Source organism: Amphiura filiformis, chromosome 14 (assembly GCF_039555335.1).
Source record: "Amphiura filiformis chromosome 14, Afil_fr2py, whole genome shotgun sequence".
NCBI lineage: Eukaryota > Metazoa > Echinodermata > Ophiuroidea > Amphilepidida > Amphiuridae > Amphiura > Amphiura filiformis.
In genome coordinates this window covers 22,167,733-22,187,598 of record NC_092641.1, presented here as the reverse complement: position 1 = coordinate 22,187,598, position 19,866 = coordinate 22,167,733, and the positions used below count along the sequence as shown (strand labels likewise).

The following is a 19,866-nucleotide window of genomic DNA, read 5'->3' as shown; positions in this document are numbered from 1 at the left end:
TTAATTTCATCAGCAAGCTTTATTTTACACGAGACAAATATACATACAATAACACAATAGTTAAAAACAATAAAAATAAACGCTCGTAGTTTATAACCTGGACACAAGGATACTCGACCAGCGAGTCATAAAGGGAAATATTGAGTACATGGAGCTCAAAGGCATCGAGACGAAGAGGAGAGAGCACGTAAGACTTGAATGCAGTCAAGATGGAACAAATCCGTGCCGCAAGCGTAAGTTTTTCTGCAACCATAACGGGACGCAAAATTTTATAACCCATAGGAACACATAGGAAAGGTTTAGGGTTAGGGTTAGGGTAAGTGTTAGGGTAAGGGTTAGGGTTAGGGTAAGTGTTAGGGTTAGGGTTAGGGTTATGATTTAATAAACTTTTATGGTTGCAGAAAAAATTACGCGTGCCGCAACCACAAAGGCAATCGATGCCCATGGACCCCAGACACTCGATTAAAATACAATGTGAAGCCGTGGAAAAGGAAAAAAACACACGTATAAATGAAAAAACTCTCTACATCCTAAAAAGTTTTCTTAATTTGTTCAGTAACAACTAATTTGGCAATGTTATTTATATTCAATTTCACAGAAATCGGACTCGGAGAGCTTTTAAGACCATAAGACCTGGTGCCCAAAATCGGACTCGGTGAGCTTAAAGACCATAAGACCTGGTGCCCAAAATTAAATAAAATTTGATAATATGTGTCGCCTATCCAAATATAGAATTCGGTTGCTAGGAAAACTGGGTACAGTGATATTAAAACGCATTTTCTTGTATATCTGAAAAACATGATCATATTTTCCAATAAATAATAACATTAACAACTTAATGTGTCTAACTTAGTTGAAAGCACAATATATCGCATTTTGGATAGTACATTAGAAGGGCTTTATTGAAGTGGGTAAAATCCCGGGTAATACACAGCACACATATTTCAATTTCAAATTAAACAATGTGTCCCTGGAGTAGGACTACTTACTATTACGTCACAGAGCATTTTCGCGCGCTAAATCTAAATTCGATTCTATTAAAAATGTAATGCTTTCCGCTCAGTAACCTAACCATATACCGTATCTAATCTACCTTAGAAAATATATACAAGAAATCATCAGTCACTGAGATTCGAACCAACAATCTAGTGATTACATACATACATATTATGCGTTATACAAATATCAGAATCAGGTCACATTATCCATTATTTCAGATGGTCGACTTCACGGTTGTTTGATATGATAATTTATTTATGTTTCTATCAAAACCATGAGCGTATTTTCGGGGGCTTTGGGGACCCGAGCCCCACGGGGTAAAAGCAGGTGGCGGTAAAAAAAGACCGGGCGGCGGAAGAAGGCCGACAAAAACGAATTATTAGAGAAACAGATGGGGGGGGGGAAACACGAAAAAGGTGTAAGAAATCGGCATTTTTTGGTAATATAGAGTATACCTCTAGTGGCTTCAGTGTACCAACTCAGAGCCCACAGGCTGCTTTATTTCATGAGAAACAGCTTGCTTCGTATTTTCACATATGAGCCCCTGGGGCTCGCGACCTTCGACTTTTGCGGCCAAAAGGGGCAAAAGGCACATCTACTTTTCATGGCCCATACGTGTACCACATACACATATGTATTTTGATTTCCCCTCGGTCAATCCTAGCGAAAGATATGAGGGTTAAAAATGGTATAGAGACTTTTGGGACACCCTGTATGAGTCATGGGGCTCTTGTAGTTTTTAGCTGGCCTTGTCACTATGAAGTGTCTGAAGGAGAAGGAAAAGGAGAAGACTACAGAACATAAGGACAATACCGTAGAATTCCGTCTAGAAGCATATATGCCTCTAAACGAGGGTTTTTTAACGAAAGATATGAAAGGCCAATATCCTTCTCAAAAACATTGCAATAGATTGGTCTTACAAATATACATGTTTGTACAGCCGCCTTTATCAGTAATATAGTTGTTCAAACTCCAAATAACGTTTTTGTTGAGAGTGTCTGCCTCTTGTCTCTTGTGTCAAAAAAACTCGTTTAGAGGCATATATATGCTTGTAGACGGAATGTTACGGTATCTACGCCCTGTTGCACAGGTATAGATAAACATCAGCACACACGATAAGCACTCTAGTGACGCATCATTTGGAACGTAGCAAGTGAGTGGACAAGCGAATGCGAAAATGAAGTGAGTTAGGTATAGGGCTGATAGAGTTGTTGAAAGGGTCCCGTACTATTCCTTGTCCATTAGCCCCCGAAAATCTTGCTACTTCGCCTCACCGCATCATTCAAAGAGAGATTGGATACAACTACATATAGGTATCAAAGGTAGTATCAGTTCCCGGCTGTTTCTCTGACGTCCCAAGTAGTGTTTGTAGTTCTTCTATTTTGGATTGATAGTATGAATCGTTGGAATTGGTCGAGATACGTAGATCAGGCACCACTAAGTATACTCGCGATCCTTTGGATCCCTGTTTGAAAACATTAAACAAATCATCAACACATTAGTTCTTAACAAGTGCATGGTACTAGAAATATTTGGAACATTTCAAGACAAGTCAAATTCGTTTTGATTTTCTCATACTGGCGAAACCTGGATAACTATAAACCATCCATTATGATTATGAAATTTTAAATGGGCTATAGATCCCTTTCCTTACATGCCATACTAGCAATTAGCAATTGAATATATGAATACAAAAGCCATCATGCACTTTTCCAAGATTAACTTCCTCCGCATTCCGCAAAGTGTCGCAAAATACATCATCACCCCCGGGGTGCAGAGTTCTGTTCGTTACATTGTAGGATATGATCATTTCGGCTGATACCTTCATCAGTGAATAAGAATCTTCTTCGAGATGCAGTTCGCAAATTAGTAATGGCGGACAATTCTCTTGTTTAGGGATGTTTCATCTATTGCACTTACCCATTTCTCTATTGGATTTTATAGGGTCTTACAGTTGCAGTCAATTTTCTCAACATAGAAAATACTAATTTGTCCGTTCTTTTGTAGAAAATCGAGGTTTTGGAATTGGAACACAAAAATGTTCTTAAAATCTTTATTCAAAACGTTTGAATAACATTTAAATGTCTGGTTGTATGAAGATCATAATACGTTTTGAAAACGTTATTGTAAAATATATTGGGCAAACAGTTTTGCAAAATATTTTGTCAACATCTAAATAACATTCTAGAATGTTTTGCATCACGTTTTCTAAAATGTTCTACGAATGTTATTAAAACGTTTTTATACCCTGTAAATAACCTGACATTTGAACCTTTCTGTAAAAGGTTTTGTGTTTTCTGGGAAGTGTCCCTTCATGTCTAACGGCGCGAGATGGATCAACCAAATCATGTCAAAAACAACCAATTAAGCGATTTATCACGAGTGACATCATTCCGATCGACTGAATGACTGATGCCTTTCGGAGTCAATTTTTTTTAGGTATACAGGGTAAGAAAAAGAAAGGTTTCTGTTATTTAAACCAAACTTTTTATACATTTTAAGGTGCAACACTAGCGACGGAACTGTCGGCATTCGATTAAGGACAAATCAAAAAATTGGTAAACACTGATCTCTTACACAGATATTCTACATCGCTCTAGAACCATATCATTTCATAATTAGATACATTATAATATCGGTGGACTCTGCCTCATCATGGCATCGGTATGCCCAATAAACGAATTAATCACAAAGCCCGCTTGTCAACCATCAGTTGCAGACGATCTCTGAGGCTACTAAAGTACTACCTGGAATAGCGCATGATGAGAAAATAGGGGAAAATGTCTACATAGGGACGGTTTATAATTATCGTATATTCGGCAGTATGCGACATACCGACGACATGAAATATACTGTAATTGTCCGTCTTATAAAAAAAAAAGAATATACAATGTAGTGTCGATTGGGTAGTGCCGTAAAAGGTATGGTATTAGAGGAATAAATTATTCTGGTTTATATTTGGTACAGATTAGATCTTCTGTAATGATAATTACTATTAAAGGGCATATATATTGCTCGGACAATATCATGTCATTGGCAAGCTAAAATTTTGAGGACAATGAAAATCACTCCTTTTTTGAATACATAAGTCGTTTATAATTGATATTCCGCAAGCGGTGAGTTCCTTCGAACGAGACAGATTTGACATAGAAAATAGTGTGATGTCATGAAATAAAGTGTGCAAGCTTTGAGAGAATGGACTGTCAACACTCTCAATGCACAGAACTACAATGTTTTGTTATCAGAAAAAAACTCTGAATCAAGTATTACAAATTTAATGGTTTTTACACATATGAATAAAATCAGGCCGCTGCTTTATTATATATTAGTAAATTGTGATATTACAATTCATATGTATATCAACTTGATTAGAAATATTTAAACTAAAAAATTATAATTTTAGAGCAATGTTACCGTGCGAGCTTAGAATTTGAGCGTGATGTATATCCATATTGTATTTATTATGCAAATAAACAACTTTCACGATTTCTCGTGGTACAAGGCCGCGCATTATCAGTGGACTTCGGGTATATATATAAATGCGCATTTATAAATGCGCACGTGACATCTACAAGTCGCCATACCGTGTTCAACGATGTAAGGTACCCGGATGTGCACAAATTCCACACGCAAAAGTATAGGCGAAAATGACAGGTTACAAGGAAAATTGGTTTTGCAAAATAGTGGCATTGATTGCAAAGGGCAAAATAATTTGACCCGAAAGATAAACTCTTTATTTGGATTTTCCATTACGGACAAAAAAAAATTATGACGGAAAAGCTAGATATAGCTGATTTAAAAAGTTATATTTCATTATTTCCGTGCTAAATGGGCGTGGCAATTGGCCATATTGATGACGAAATGTGATTCTTACTGGCATTAAGGTCAGAATTGGGTAGCTGCCGATGATGTTATTTGATAATGTTTGCACGTAGGGAACTTAGGGGCTGTCATTTTCTTCGGAAGGAAGGGGTCATGGATTTATTTATTTGGGAGTCAAGATAAGTATCCCCCCCGTAGCGCCGCCAATGAACATAACTCTGACCCTAATTTTAACTCTAATTATAACGTAAATTGAGGAAACTATAACTTTAGCCCTTTTCGGTATAATGACCCTCTAATAGTCTAGATGTCCCCGCCCGACCTCCTCAATTCTAACTTACTCATTCGCTCGCAAATGGACAAAAAACAAATTCAAAATGTGTTTTTAAGCACCTTTTTGTGTCCCCCATGCTAAATCGGTAATCTGTACACCATTTGTCACCCTTTTACGTACAATTTAGAGTATAAACACGTAGATGACTGTACATGATCTAATCCATCCCGGCTGGAAGATGTTTAGGAAGACTCGTATACTATACATCACGCTCATACGTTATATAACAATATGACGTACAATCACGTATGTGATGCATGGTTTGAGGTTTATTCACCTAGTAAGTTAGATCTCGTCATACACATTATTGTCATGGTATATTGTAATTGTATACGTCAATTTTGTTCAGTTTGATTCAACCGGCTTATAAAGTTTTACTTTACACGGAAGGGGAAAGCTAGCAAAAAAACAATTAATTTATGAGTGTAAAAGGGGGAGGGTGTTTTTTGGGGAAGGGGGGGGGGACAAATAATATTTATAAAATTATAAGTAAGGCGAGAAAGAGAAACCCTGTTCTACGGGCGAACGGACCTTTCAAGTAGGGTCGGTCGGTCGGTTGGTATTTTTTAATTTTTTTTTTAAATAATCCAAAAAATCACAAAAATCTGTAAATAAATTTCAATTTGAGAAAATACAAAAAAAGATTGTCCTGAAATTTCCGAAATTTGGGGTCGACATTCATTGTACAGGAAAAATTTGTTTCTCAATTTGTTCAAAATAGAACAGGGTTTTCGTTTTACGTCGCATAAATAAATAAATAAATAAATAAATAAATAAATAAATAAATAAATAAATAAATATAAATAAATAAATAAACATTAGTTATGTTTGTACATGGGGGGGTGCTGTGCAATAATCATGATCCTTTGATATCCATGATTTATCCTTGCAAATTTATAGCATCGAACCTCCAGCCAATGTTCCTTGCCAGTGCTAGCCACGAAACAAGGTCACAACTGTAGCCACTCCTTCAATGGTCGCCATTTCAGTGATTGACAGTGATGTAATGCAAATATGGCGCTGGCCATCTGGTCACGTGCGCATTTATAAAAGCGCATTTATATATACAACCGAAATATACTGATTATACACATGACTATCAAAAGAGCTCATATCGAGGGCTCATGTGTATAACTGCTCGTGAACATTTACTCTTCATTTACTGTGACGTCATGCAGTCTACTGCATTGAAATCAATTTCGCTTCGAACGGAGGAAGGACCGTACGAGGCAGCATTTTACCAACACAACATCTCTTTTTTTCAGCAGGAATAAGAATAAAAATATTGCAACGAGTGTCAACTTGTAATGTAATCATTATTCTCAATTTTGCTGTAGTCATAAATGTAAATAATTTGTCAATGCAAAGGAGTCATCATAACCTTCAATTGGCTTTGTTTTGTTTTGTTTGTACGATTGGTTTTTTCTATTTTGTTTTGTTTGTTTCCTTTAACCTACCCTTCTAACTACAATTCTGTCATCTGTAATGTCTCCCGTGAACACAAGCTTATGATCAGAAAGAAACCTGACGGCTTTCTCCAAGTCTTTCTCAATTGTTTCCAAATCCACCAAGATCAATTGCGACCGTATATCAGTAAGTGTTCTGAAACCGTCGATCGTAGTACAATTTGGATAAAAACACATGATGTTATTATTCAGAAGATCTTGAAGGAGTAAACATGTGTCGTCTTTCAAGTCATCCTTGATATCTGAAGCTGCAGCAAATGTGAAAAGTAATGAATGTTATTGTGGATGTTATTGTGGAATACCCACTATTTCCATTGATTCAATGTAAGAATATGCAAGAGAAAGTAGCTAATACCACTTTAGCTCCGGGTTAATGTTTAACTCAATGTTTTTAATGCCTTACAAACCTACTTGTTTTGTCGTGTGCTTCTGCATGCAAAAACAAACTGATACTGAACTGAGGCTGGCATTTTGAAGAGCATGCCGAGTCGTGGTAGTGTTAAAATGATTTATGATAGGGTAGAGAAAATACTTTTCTCTGAGTTCAAATGCAATACACGCTAATACCTGGCATCCGAGCAAATAACGGCTTTAGCAATTTTCCCTCCGTATGTAGAGGTTGTAACTATTACCATACCGGGTAAGTGTTAAAATGTAGCCCCATTTCCTTCATTTGATCGAAAATCAGTTTTCTATAAACAGAGGTAATTGGAATTTCTGTTGTGCTCGAAAAGTGCCAATCTACTTATCACGTTATTTCACCATCTACCTGGACTGTTGAAATTCTAGTCACCCTAAAAGTATCGATTTAATTTACAGTCTCCAGTAAATAAAATAAGTCAAAGAATTAAGGTACCACTTGTGTTCACTCCTGTATAGCCTAAGTAAAGACAAATGTGTCAAAATTAAAACAAGCAGCCAATACCTGTACTCTTTAGCTCAAAAACCTAATGAAGAAACGAAATCAAAGGTTGCACTTTGAGTTGCAATGAATGCGTGCAGTGAAAGCACGGCGCTAGTTCTCTTGTTCGCGGACGCTTTGTATACAAATCAATAGGGCAGGCAATGGAGCAAACTGCAACTTTTAAATTGGCATCTTCCTTGGGTTTTTGGATCGCCGTGTCTTTATTTCTTGAACAATTTCAACAAATTTTCGAGCTAAAAGATGCACATATTGGCTGCTGGTTCTAATTATGACATATCTGTCTTTGTGTAGGATATACAGGGGGTGGACGTAACTGGTACCTTAATTATTTGGTTAACTGTATATATGATACATCGTACGAAATTACCTTTGTCATTTTCACTCGGGGTATCACTGACATCCGAATCTTTTTCAAAGCCCATGTTGTTCTTGGACATTGATGTGGAATTTAGGGTGGCTGTCTTAGATGTGGCATTTAGAGTGGCTGTCTTTGATGTGGCATTTAGAGTGGCTGTCTTAGATGTGGTATTTAAAGTTGCTGTCTTAGATGAAAACAACGTCTGGCTTAATTTTCTTTTCACAGTGCTTTGTTTGGTAAATATGGTATACAGATAAGGATTGAGGGAGGAATTTAATGGCAAGACAAAAACCGCTATCCAAGCGTAGACACTTCCTGGTATCTCAGCAGACCCCGTAAGCGAAATAAAACCCAAGATTATGATTGGCATCCAGCAGAGCATATCTGAAAACACCAATACAGACATTCTAATCGCCAACTGATACTCTTGGGATCGATTCTTGTTGGAATTTCCTGCTCGCATGGACGTTAATTTCATCGTAAAAAATATAAAGACATAGCTAAGTAAAATGACGGTAAAGGCCACAAAGTTTATGCCAAGAAAAACTGCCACTGAATACTTCCATCCGAGAGGTCGTGACGCAGTCAGAGGCAGCGCAAGACATACACTAGATCTACCATAAAATGAATCTTGAGAGCCTGTGAAAATCAGAGGGACAACACTAATGACTAGTGATAAGATCCAAATTATAGTTGCAGCGTATTTGGCTGAATTGGGATTGATCTTGAATTTAGTATGAGGAAACACTACCGCTGTGAGCCTATCAATACTTATGGACGTCATAAAGAACACAGATGCTTCACTTGATAAAACGGACAGAATACCAGCTATCGCACAGACAACGCTCTTCTGCCATTCTTCAGCATGATACGCGTACCTATTCCGATAAAATAAATCTGCTGATGCAATTATCAGCATATAAATTCCCATAATGCCGTCGGCCACCGCCAAATTGCCAACCATGAAATTCTGAACTCGAGCCAGATCCCTTAATAGAGACTGATCATTGCTTTGACGCACGCGTTCATAGACGACAAACGCGTTACCTAACAAAGCACTTAATCCTAAAATCCACATAAACACACGTAACCATAAATTTCGCATTAGATCTTCACACGATGAAAATTGGTCAGGTTCCGGTAGACACTCGGTGATGGATTCTAGGCCATCTGTCAGGCAGCAATATAAGTATTTGTCAGAATGGCTGAAAAGCGAAAGTGAAACACAGCTATTCTTTAGTATAAACATTGGTGTGTGCGTCTGGATTCGCCAGGTAAAAAATATTGTAAGGATCACTCGGGATTTTGAGTTTTAAAACCTACATTTTGGTCAATATTGTGCTTGAATAGGTCGTTTTCAACAGATTTACCACATTCGCCTTGCTATAAACATTGAATTGCGTTATCTGTTGACGTAATGAAAAAATCAGTGTTTTCAGGGGGAACTGTTAGCTTTCGTTCGATATAAATAATTATCTGATTGGATGAAGGGAACATTCAGGGTTTTGACCAAAACCAATAAGAGATGCCGTATTTTCCACTAGTTACCAGCTAGAAGCTCACACAGCTCTTATGATGCTATGCACTAATGTAAATACAGACTGTATAGAGACAAGGCACTACTTGATTGGAAGCTTGGATGAAATTTGTGCTCAGGTGTATCGAGGTGGAACCTGTGCATAGATGCGTTTATAAGAATCGTTTTGTAGCAAACCTTTGCATATGTAACAAATGGGACTCGTTACTGCGTATTTGAAAAGGTAGGATCCATGTATGTGCCGCGGTATTTTACATTGTATATAGAAAAAGTAGCATTATTTCCGGAAAATCATTTGAAATTGCATTTTGGGCATAATGACCTTTGCACAACATTTGACCTAGAATTATTCAAGCAAATGGCTCTAGTTACCATACCATTTTATAATGTAATTTGCCGAAGCACCAGGATTTTTAAGAGGTTACAAACAGAAAATAACCTCTAAATGACATTTGACCCCAATTGTACACATTTTAGGCACTGTCAATGCATATGTGCTAGTGACATCACAATTTCAGAAATGGTTCTAGTGACCAATTTTGCGGAAGCAGTAGCATTGTGAAGAAAGCAGCCTGTAATTGACCTTTGAACTCAATTGTAGCCGATGCTTTGTAATGTTGAAGGATTAATATTTTTATCCATATTTTTAGCCACTGACCAGAAGGGAATGACCTTTGACCGCAAGTTGGTCATAGTGATATTTGTGCCCCGACCCAAAAGTTCTTGACCAAATATGACCAGATAGTTCGATACGCTGACAGCAGAAGAAAGAAGAACAACTTCAGAGGTCTGTTTCCCGTAAAACAGTGTTTTTGGTCGCCTCGCCTGCATTTACAGGATGATTAGGCCAGACTCCACCGTGAAATGTTGCTGTGGGGGAATCGCAACACCTCCACAGCGTGTCTTTTACCTTCCCAGGCATTAAGAATGCCGGTACCCATTTATACACCTGGGTGGAGAAGATAATCGAGATAAAGTGCCTTACTCAACACGATGGTGTCGCCGGGGCTCGAACCTGCAACCTTCCGATTATGAGTCGGGGCCCGTTCCGCTTGGCTACCATGCTCGCCTTGGCTAACATTATATACCATGCTATAAAAATGACGACGATACCGATGACGACGATGATGATGTATTTTAGTGCAAAATGCTCATTATTTTGTTTTTAATATAGACTCACAAAATGGAAAGTGCAACTAGAGGTGAGAATGTGTCTTCAGTCGCGCCTTGTAAGTTGGTATCTTGCATATTTCTGCCAAAGAAAAAAAGTGAAACAATATAAGGAAAGAGAAAAAAAAATCCATTGAATACAACTGAAATTTATAAAGTGCCTAAAACCAAATAAATTGTACTAAGGCGATGAAAAACACTTAAACCAAATAAAATTAGAGTCCATAGGCAACATTAAACAAATGGCATTTCAAGAGTCTTTTGAAAATGAGAAGAGAGTTTGCATTTCTGATATGTTTCGGCAGCCGTTTCCATTGATGAGGTGCGTAGCAAAAAAAAAGCACGGTCTGCAAATGTTCTATGGTGAGTTCTACACTTACAGTCATAGTACAGTAATACACTAACAGTCATAGATTGTCTTATTATTGTTCAAAATAAAGTACAGTCTTTTATACTTACAAATAATTCAAATTGATGAGGTTCAAAAATGCGCCTGGTTCGATATATGTTAATGGATTGGCAGACAGATCACTGAAAAAAGAAAGATGTAAAGGTTAAGTTACGTTAGGATGATGCATACTGCAGTTACGGTCCGTTTTCCTATACACAATACACAGTGCTCTTACCATTGACGCGTGACCTCTACAAATAGCGTACGTTAGAAGTATGGGGATTTGCCTAGTTAACGTCGCTGTGTGAAAAATAACCGGCCAATATTAAAAGTATTCTTCTAAAATTCTAGAAAATATAGTTTTGTAACATGTCCTAAATTTTTAGCTAATTTAGATGTTTGGAAATATTCGTACTTTGGTATTTTAGGAAGGATATGTAAACGACAGATCACCAAAAAATATGAAGAAATTATTTCCAAACCGTGTTAAGTCAACAATCATTATGTTGCTCATTTTCAAAAATGCTGGTTAACAAAAAGCAGACCATTGTCTCATTTCGTGAACAAAGGTCCACATACCATTGTTTCCTTGCGCTTCCTTTATAATCGGTTACCCAACTGAAGCTATAATACCTGCTCATTGCGATACCGCACATATAAAACAGACACATGTGCACAACCAGAGAAGATCTGATTTAATCAGTTGAGCTGTTTTCAATGAGTGTTATCTTGGTTTAATAGCTTTTAATGGGGTTTAAGTCCTGCAAAGGTCGTGGTGAATTCTACTGTAGACATGACTGCATCATGGTTTAACCCTAACGCTCCTGAATACTACAAAATACTACTTGATATATGCGCTGTTCGTGCATGCACCCCACGTGGTTTGATGACGCAATCGCCCTAAGTGATATATAGGCACGGTTTCGCTGGCCAGCGAAGCCCGAGACCCGTGGCAAAGTGTCGCCGACCGAGTGCTTGGCATGCGAGGGGTCTCGGGTTCGAATCCCACCCAGAGCAAACAACTTCTTTCCTTCTTTTCTCTCTTTATTCTTTCCTTCTTTCCTTCCGTCGCCAAAAAGCCCCTAGGCGGTTAGGGTTAGGTTACCACTATCGAAACTCAGTATAGGCTTCCTTAACCCCAACGCTCCTGAATACTACAAAATACTACTTGATATATGCGCTGTTCGTGCATGCACCCCACGTGGTGTGATGACGCAATCGCCCTAAGTGATATATAGGCACGGTTTCGCTGGCCAGCGAAGCCCAAGACCATGCAGTATTTACGTACGAATGCACGTTCAAATGAACGGGAATAAAGAGCAAGGCATATGGAACATCGCAACTTCTTTACTATCACAATTAAATACCAAGGAATAATCAAATTTTAAGACACATGTGATTATACTTACAGATATCGCAGGCGATACAAGTATATAAATGTGCCGTTGGGAATTGAAGCAATCAAGTTATGGGCCAAAGATCTGTAGATGCAAAATACAAATCTATCATATTATTGAAGAAAACCTAAAGTAGTGTATAAAAATGAAGCTTGGTGTTAAATTTGAGTCGATACGTTTTTAAAGGTCGCTTAAGGCATCTGGAATGAGCGTTTTGAGCGTTTCGACAGTATTTTTTGTGGGACATGAGAGCACATCAGACATATCGAATTGCATTCTGAATACGAAGAATGTCTTTATGATATCAAATAATTTTAATTTTTTGAAATTCACGATATAATACAAATTTTATGAGAAATTATAAACATTTGATATTTTTCACATTTTTGATTTATAACAGTCCTCGAAGTAAATTTTATAAATTTAATGACATGTTCTTAAAGTGTATGTAGCTGGGAGGAAAAGCCGACGATCAAGTATAAATCATCAGATTTATAAAGTTTACTTCGAGTACTGTTAAATATCAAAAATATCAATTTTTAATCATTTGCCATAAAATGTGTATAACATTGCGAATTTCAAAAAATCAAAATTATTTGATATCAGAAGGACATTCTTCGTATTCAGAATGTAATGTCCCACAATAAATACTGTCCAAACGTTCATACCCCAGCCCTTAAGTTGGACCAGCATTTTTAAAAATAATACACGAAGTTAAGTATGCTAATTTCGAATACCATTATTCTTACAATATTCGCAGGTTAGCATTCCCATCGAAAGTGTGTTTGTCAATATGGGCGATGGAGGTTTGAGAAATATTGCTGTAAAGAAAAAACACGATAATGACTATTACATATGTCATTAATATACGTATAAAATATTTATAGATTTTACGTCATGTTTAAAAAAATTTTAAGCAATTGAATTATATTTAGTCTTAATAACCGGATTTGATAAATGTACACGAAAGTGAAATGAATGCACATACGTAGCTCATTACGTTCACACAGGTTTACCACACATGTTGTTAAATCAACGATAACATTTGGAGACTTGTCAATAGGAGACCCAATACCCACAACTATCATTCCACCCACGCACCCCTCCCCGGGACCCGTCACACACACCCCACACACAAACACGTCCATTTTAAAAATGAGTGCGGGTAAATGTCGGTAACAAAAATACTGCAGTCATTTACAGCGTGATGAGAAACTTCATTGATGACAACTCCAGGAAAACACGTGAGCCGATGGTTTGTTCTTGATCGCCATTATCTGTGTCCATGTCTGATGATACACCGACCAATGTTCTGCAAGTATAAAATTCAATAATGTAACTAAGACTCAATAGACAAGTAGGAATTGTTAGTCACGAGTTATTCACATTCCTCTTTTTAATATCAACACAGTTGTGGAGATAAGCTATCAGTTGCCGATGAAATGAAATGCAATTACAGGTTTGAGGTGCCAAAATTGCAATTCTATTTGAAAGTGTAGTTTAAGAGGCTTGGGCCACGCGAATTTTAAAATTCAAGATTGAAATCTTGGTATTACAGATTTGGAAATACAAAAAATGTCCCACTAACTGTGACCGGAATGGAAAGAAATACCACCCAAAAGTGGGAATCCAGGGACAAAGTCTTCGAAGTTCTTTTCCCCTACAGAATTTTAGGTGTCAGTCGTAACGTGTGAGAAATCAGATAAAGTGTCATATGGCTCTTTGTACGATGTGCATGGTTTATCATCAACTCAAATAATAAACTTTAAAATCCCTTTTATACATACATTTGTCTCATCGAATTTGGGATTAGTTTAGCAGCATCCTGATTCCATGTCGTACCAATACAGGCTAAGGACAATCCAGAACAGCTACACCCGGGAGGACAAGACACCTCTGGAAAATTGAAATATAACATTGATTTATGGATTTGATCTGACAATACGATCCCTTCGTTCCCAGCCAAGATGGACACCAGTGACTTGATACCAGGTTTTGGATGATATTCTCACAGATATTTTGTGTGTGGTTTAGTTTGATTTGATAGACATCTTTATAATTTTCTTTTTATTTCGATGAAGCATTTTATCGTTTTATTATTGTCAATGTATGAGCTATTATTTTGTGGTTCTTTGATGGTTTTAATAAAGTTTGTGTTGCTTTTTTCATTTCGTTTGTTATTTTCCAAAGCTGCCAAGAATAACATATATATATTGGTCAATTGGCTTTTTTTGATAATATTTACCACAGAATAGTTCATCATCACCATCCGGGCATTGTTTGATGTCATCACATAGCTGTGATTGCTCCAAGCAGGTTCTATATCCTTGGCATCTGTAGTAGCCAGGACATAGGAAATCATCTGCGTAATGAGTAAAAAATTATCTGTGTAATGAGTAAACGTTCTTTTCCTCGTAATAAATTAATACAAGTTGGAAATGAATTTGAAAGTTAACTATTTCAATGATTCATCACAGTGACGTTTTCTGATTAAAATGTAAATATTATGCACTGGTTAATATTAACAAATTAATATGTTCGCTGTGTTAAAGCACTTTTTGAACAAAATTAGCTACAGGGTAATAAAAAATTCTTCAGGTTGCCATTGTTTAATCCGTGACGACAGAGTGTCAGTACACTTTTTGAGTTTAAACGATGACGTGTTGTCTTTGTGTAAGTGTCTCTCTATCTCTGTATACACAGACCCCAGCAAACACAAAATTTTTTTAAAACATTTATTCAAAACGTTTTAATAACATTTAATTATCGGGTTATATAAAGATCATGATTAAGTTTTTGAAACGTTATTGTAAAATATTTTGTTCAAAGATTTTTGCAAAATATTTTGTCAATAATTAAATAACATTCTGTTAGGATGTTTTGCATCACGTTTTCAAAAATGCTTTATGGATGTTATTAAAACGTTTTTATACCCTTTAACCCGACATTTAAATTTTTTCTGTAAAATGTTGTCTAGTACCACGGTTTACAATATATAATAACAACTAAATTGCACACTGACACCATTCACTCGCGAAAGATAGAGACATTATATTGTAAATACCACAAGCAGCTTCGTCCTCTCCATTGGGACAGTCGATTACGTCATCACAACGGTTTTCTATTGCTATACAGTAGGAACCAGGACATCGTAATGTTCCATTTGGACAAGAAACATCTACAAAATAAGGAACAAATCAAAATGATATTAATATTATCGTTTAGTTTTGATAAAGTTCTTATGGTTATAAGGCACCACATTCAATTTGGTCGTATAGAACTATCGGTGCCCGGTTAGGTACCGATGACTCTTAACATCGATCCCTGGAGATGTAATAAATAATTGTATCAAGGATAATAATTAAGAGTTGCGTAGTGCTATTGTTTTTCATTTAAATAAAAACAAATGCACTGAACAAATATTCAGGGTACGATCAAAAGTGCCATTGGTACCTCCTCGGACCTCGGGTACCGATAGCGCTATAGGACCAACGAAAATGTTGTGCCTAAGAGAAAATGGGAAATGATGATAATGCTTCACTCATCAAACGATATCTGAGTACATACCGCAAGCTTGTAAATGTGTGGCATCTCGACATCCTAGAGGGAATCCATACTTGTCTTTACCATAAAGACAACGTTGTGTTTCTTCTAAACAAGCGCCATTGTTGCACTGCAGGAATCCAACTCCACAAGTAAAATTATACTGGTAAATGTCTGGATAACACAACGACATCAAAATATTAACATCTAGGGATATTATTAACTCAACTTTTGGTTTTTAAGAAGAATTTAAAGTTCCTACGAATTTCATTGTCACCAGAAATGGTAATATCATGTTGATATGTTCACAGCATTTATCCAATTTATCTGATTTATATGGCATATATGTTATCATGATCAATCATCTCCAATCATCATCATCATAATTATCATTATCATCATCACTATCTTCTGACCATCCTCCTCCTCCTCCTCCTCCTCCTCCTCCTCCTCATCATCATCATCGTCATCGTCATCGTCATCGTCATCGTCATCATCATCATCATCATCATCATCATCATCATCATCACCATCAACATCAACATCAACATCATCATCATCATAATCATCATCATCATCATCATCATTTCATTCATTTGTAAAAATCAGGCAATTCCAAAACCCTATATTGGCTCTCAACTAAAGAGTATTGGCTTTCAGCTGCTAACGTACAAAGGATTCGTGGTATCAAACATCATTATGACTTCACACCACTCCATATCATCAATACCATTTCCGTCATATTAAATATATTTTGTGTTATTTTGTGTTCCACAGCTTTAATTCTGAGTACTTCATACTCACCACATTCCAAGCCTTCATCTTCCCAGTTCTTCCCGGCACAGTCACGTTGACCGTCACACTGAGCATGCGCTGGCAACCATCTACCATCGTAACATTGAAATCCCACAGATGAATCAGCTAGAAAATGTAAATCATACTTGTATCAGACAGTTGAATGAAACACTTTACTGCAGTTTATATTTTATTACACAATACTAACCATGCTAACGGAAATCTAAACTCGATTCATAGTTCCTAGGCCTAACTACACCTACGAAGCAGTCGGACGCAATTATTTCCAATGAGCTATACCTGTGCCATAATCGAGACAACCTCCGAGATAAGATTCGCTATAATGTGCTCTGGGTAGAGCATGCGTTGCCGAACTCTTTTATTGTGGCACTGGTTTGGTTCAGGCATATATCGAGGGTTGAGAACCAGAAAGCCTCAACTCACAATCACCTGCAGCCACAAAACGAGCATAAGTCGCAAAGGCACTATAGAAGATACAGTCCATTAATCACGATGAAATTCAATAGAAAAAGACATTGTGGAGACCAAAGCAAGAGGTCAACTTGATGCTCCTTTTGTGACAGCTGGTCATAGTGAGTTACGGCTTTCTGGTTCTGAACCCTCGATATAGTAAGTGATTCTTGGACGGTACTACGTGCTGTGTCAGTCTGTACAGCTCAATATTGGGTACTCTATCTACCACGGATGATGCGTAGACAGTTTGGAAGCAGTCCCGGACTCAGGGATTTGGTGATAACCCAAGTTTCACTTCAATATAGAAGCTTCCTTAAACAGGTTCTTTCACAGATTTTAACATTCAGCTCACTGGAAACATTTTCCAGTTTCCAGAAGGCTACTGATAGTGAGTTGCGCTCTCTTTTATCACTTTTTGAAGATGATCGAGTGGATATCAAATCTGGGTTTTTTTCTGGACGAAGTCTATTTCGTCTGCAAATGCTAGGTCGCTGAGAAATTATACGACGACATTAGTCTTTAATTAGTCATAGTCTTTAATAGATTAGCATAGCTCAAAATCCATGACAACTATGAAGATGAATGGTGTCAACTTATCTTTTTGCATGCAGAATTCCAGTAGTTGTGTCGAAGGAATCTGTCACCTGTTCATCCACAAAGGCAACACTCTGATACTCATAATTACGAGCTATGGTGGTTTCAACGATAGTTTCTGGATGCCACAATGACGGTAACAGTGGACATCGGTTTATGGTTAACAGAATCAAAAGCTTTCTTGGTGTCAACAAACGTAGTAAAATGGTAGCTGTTTTGAGGTCGCGCCTTCCATAACTCGTTTCAGAATTTGGATTTTGTCAACGCAAGTACATCTTTCGTCTGCTTGAGTCTGAGGAATGGATCTACCACTGGTCTGACTCTAATAAGCATTTTACTCTGTTGTACACTTTAGCAATAGACATAAGTTTAATGCCACAATATTTGGTAATGAGGGCCAAATTTCCTTTCTTCGGGATTGATATTATCAAGTTCCCACTGGTTGATACTGCTTTCTCACTCAATACTTCGTTGCAGAAAGTGCCTATGATTTCGTTTATGTTCTTACCATAATAAATGCATCAGAAGACGCACAGATTTCAGGGCAGCAGCTTTTCTACACTTTATATTTTTAATCGCTGCTCCTCCAATAGCATCCAGGTTAGTATAGTAGCCATTGACCCAAAGGAAAAAATGTATAAATGAATGAATGGATGATTGTTATCTATTTCAATTTAACTCACCACACATCTGTTCGTCTGATCCCGATATACAATCGACGGTCAAATCACATCTAGATGAGGCACTAATACACTGACCATTAGAACATTGAAACTCATCCGCAGTGCATGTTGGGTATTCTAAAAAAAAGAAAAAAAAAGAATGTGAATGGAATTTCAATCAAAGTTTCAACCAGTGCATGCCGGAAAGATTGGATGTCTTTCCTAGACAATTAAGCTAGACTCTGATCCACTGAAGAGAAGCGCAGAGAAATGGTTAACTGACCGAGGCAGTTTGGAGGCAACAAATCGTGAATTTGCAATGATGTTGTCTTGTAACCAACCATGTTTATTGGCTAAAAATAAGGAGGAATAAACCTACTCAAATGCTATGCATGTGCGTTTGAAGGTGTGGTTACGGTTGGATAATGTATCGAAATTTTTTTTTTTAAACACACCAGAACACGATTACTACCAGGAAATAAAACAAAATAACACTTATGAAAGAAACTAGAGTACAATAGAAATACTATCTCTGACTGAATCACGGGACTGAATTAACTTGCTTTTGTTCGTACATGTAAAGGTCCGTTCATACTACCACCGCATTTGCGATGCATTGCTTTTCGACGCAGTGCGTTGCCACACTGCATCGTACTGCAAACTACTGCATTGCGATGGCGCAATAAAGTTAAATACATTTCAACTTGGAAATGCGACGAGTTGCGTTGAGTTGCGGCAAAAAGTAATTGATATATGGGTATCGCAAAGCAATGTATCGCAAATGCGGTGGTAGTATGAACGGACCTTAAGGGCGTTGGTGTGTGTGTATATCTGTTGCCTGCCTCTTTGCATTTTTGTATGTGCTCTGAAATATTTACCACATTCTTCTTCATCGGATCCATCAGCACAATGTTTTTTGAAATCACACAAGAACGAGACAGAGATACATTCTCCACTCCTAGCACACTGATATTCCCATTGTTGACATTGACCTTGTAAGATTGTCGACAGGTATGTCATCGTTGCGTCGGCTAATGAATTAGGAAAATGAACACAAAATGAGAACATTTGTTCATACAAGAGATTCGAGCGATATGCTACAAGTTAACATAATTAAACAAAGTTAACCAACACTGTATTATACAAAATCATCAAACCCGAGATTAATGATGAATTTCACAAATCAAGAATAGTTGTCAAGCAAAGTTCTTACCTTCGCACTCTTCATCTGGCAAACACGCTGACCGCTTGTCACAGGCGAGTGCTGGATGTACACATTCACCGTTAATACACGTTATTAAATTTTCTGGACATGATCCTGTAAATAATTTATGGAGGAATTGGACTATGACTTCATTTTACAAGCTTTAAATCGAGCTTCTTTTAGTAGATAAACTGC

The 19,866-nt window shown here is 37.2% G+C and overlaps 1 protein-coding gene across 1 annotated transcript in view; it reads right to left on the bottom strand.

The window, feature by feature from the left end:
- The window catches only part of LOC140169833 (uncharacterized), a 28,213-nt gene continuing 8,347 nt past the window's right edge, over positions 1-19,866 (bottom strand). The window contains exons 8-23 of the mRNA XM_072193137.1: positions 19,681-19,785; positions 19,346-19,498; positions 18,489-18,605; positions 16,747-16,863; positions 15,967-16,116; positions 15,464-15,577; positions 14,645-14,761; positions 14,187-14,295; positions 13,601-13,711; positions 13,149-13,220; positions 12,412-12,483; positions 11,071-11,142; positions 10,622-10,693; positions 7,914-9,109; positions 6,613-6,869; positions 1-2,464 (exon numbers count right to left, since the gene is read on the bottom strand). Coding sequence (XP_072049238.1) covers positions 2,303-2,464; positions 6,613-6,869; positions 7,914-9,109; positions 10,622-10,693; positions 11,071-11,142; positions 12,412-12,483; positions 13,149-13,220; positions 13,601-13,711; positions 14,187-14,295; positions 14,645-14,761; positions 15,464-15,577; positions 15,967-16,116; positions 16,747-16,863; positions 18,489-18,605; positions 19,346-19,498; positions 19,681-19,785 — 2,996 coding nt within the window. The 3' untranslated portion in view covers positions 1-2,302. The remainder of the gene's footprint in view (positions 2,465-6,612; positions 6,870-7,913; positions 9,110-10,621; positions 10,694-11,070; positions 11,143-12,411; positions 12,484-13,148; positions 13,221-13,600; positions 13,712-14,186; positions 14,296-14,644; positions 14,762-15,463; positions 15,578-15,966; positions 16,117-16,746; positions 16,864-18,488; positions 18,606-19,345; positions 19,499-19,680; positions 19,786-19,866) is intronic.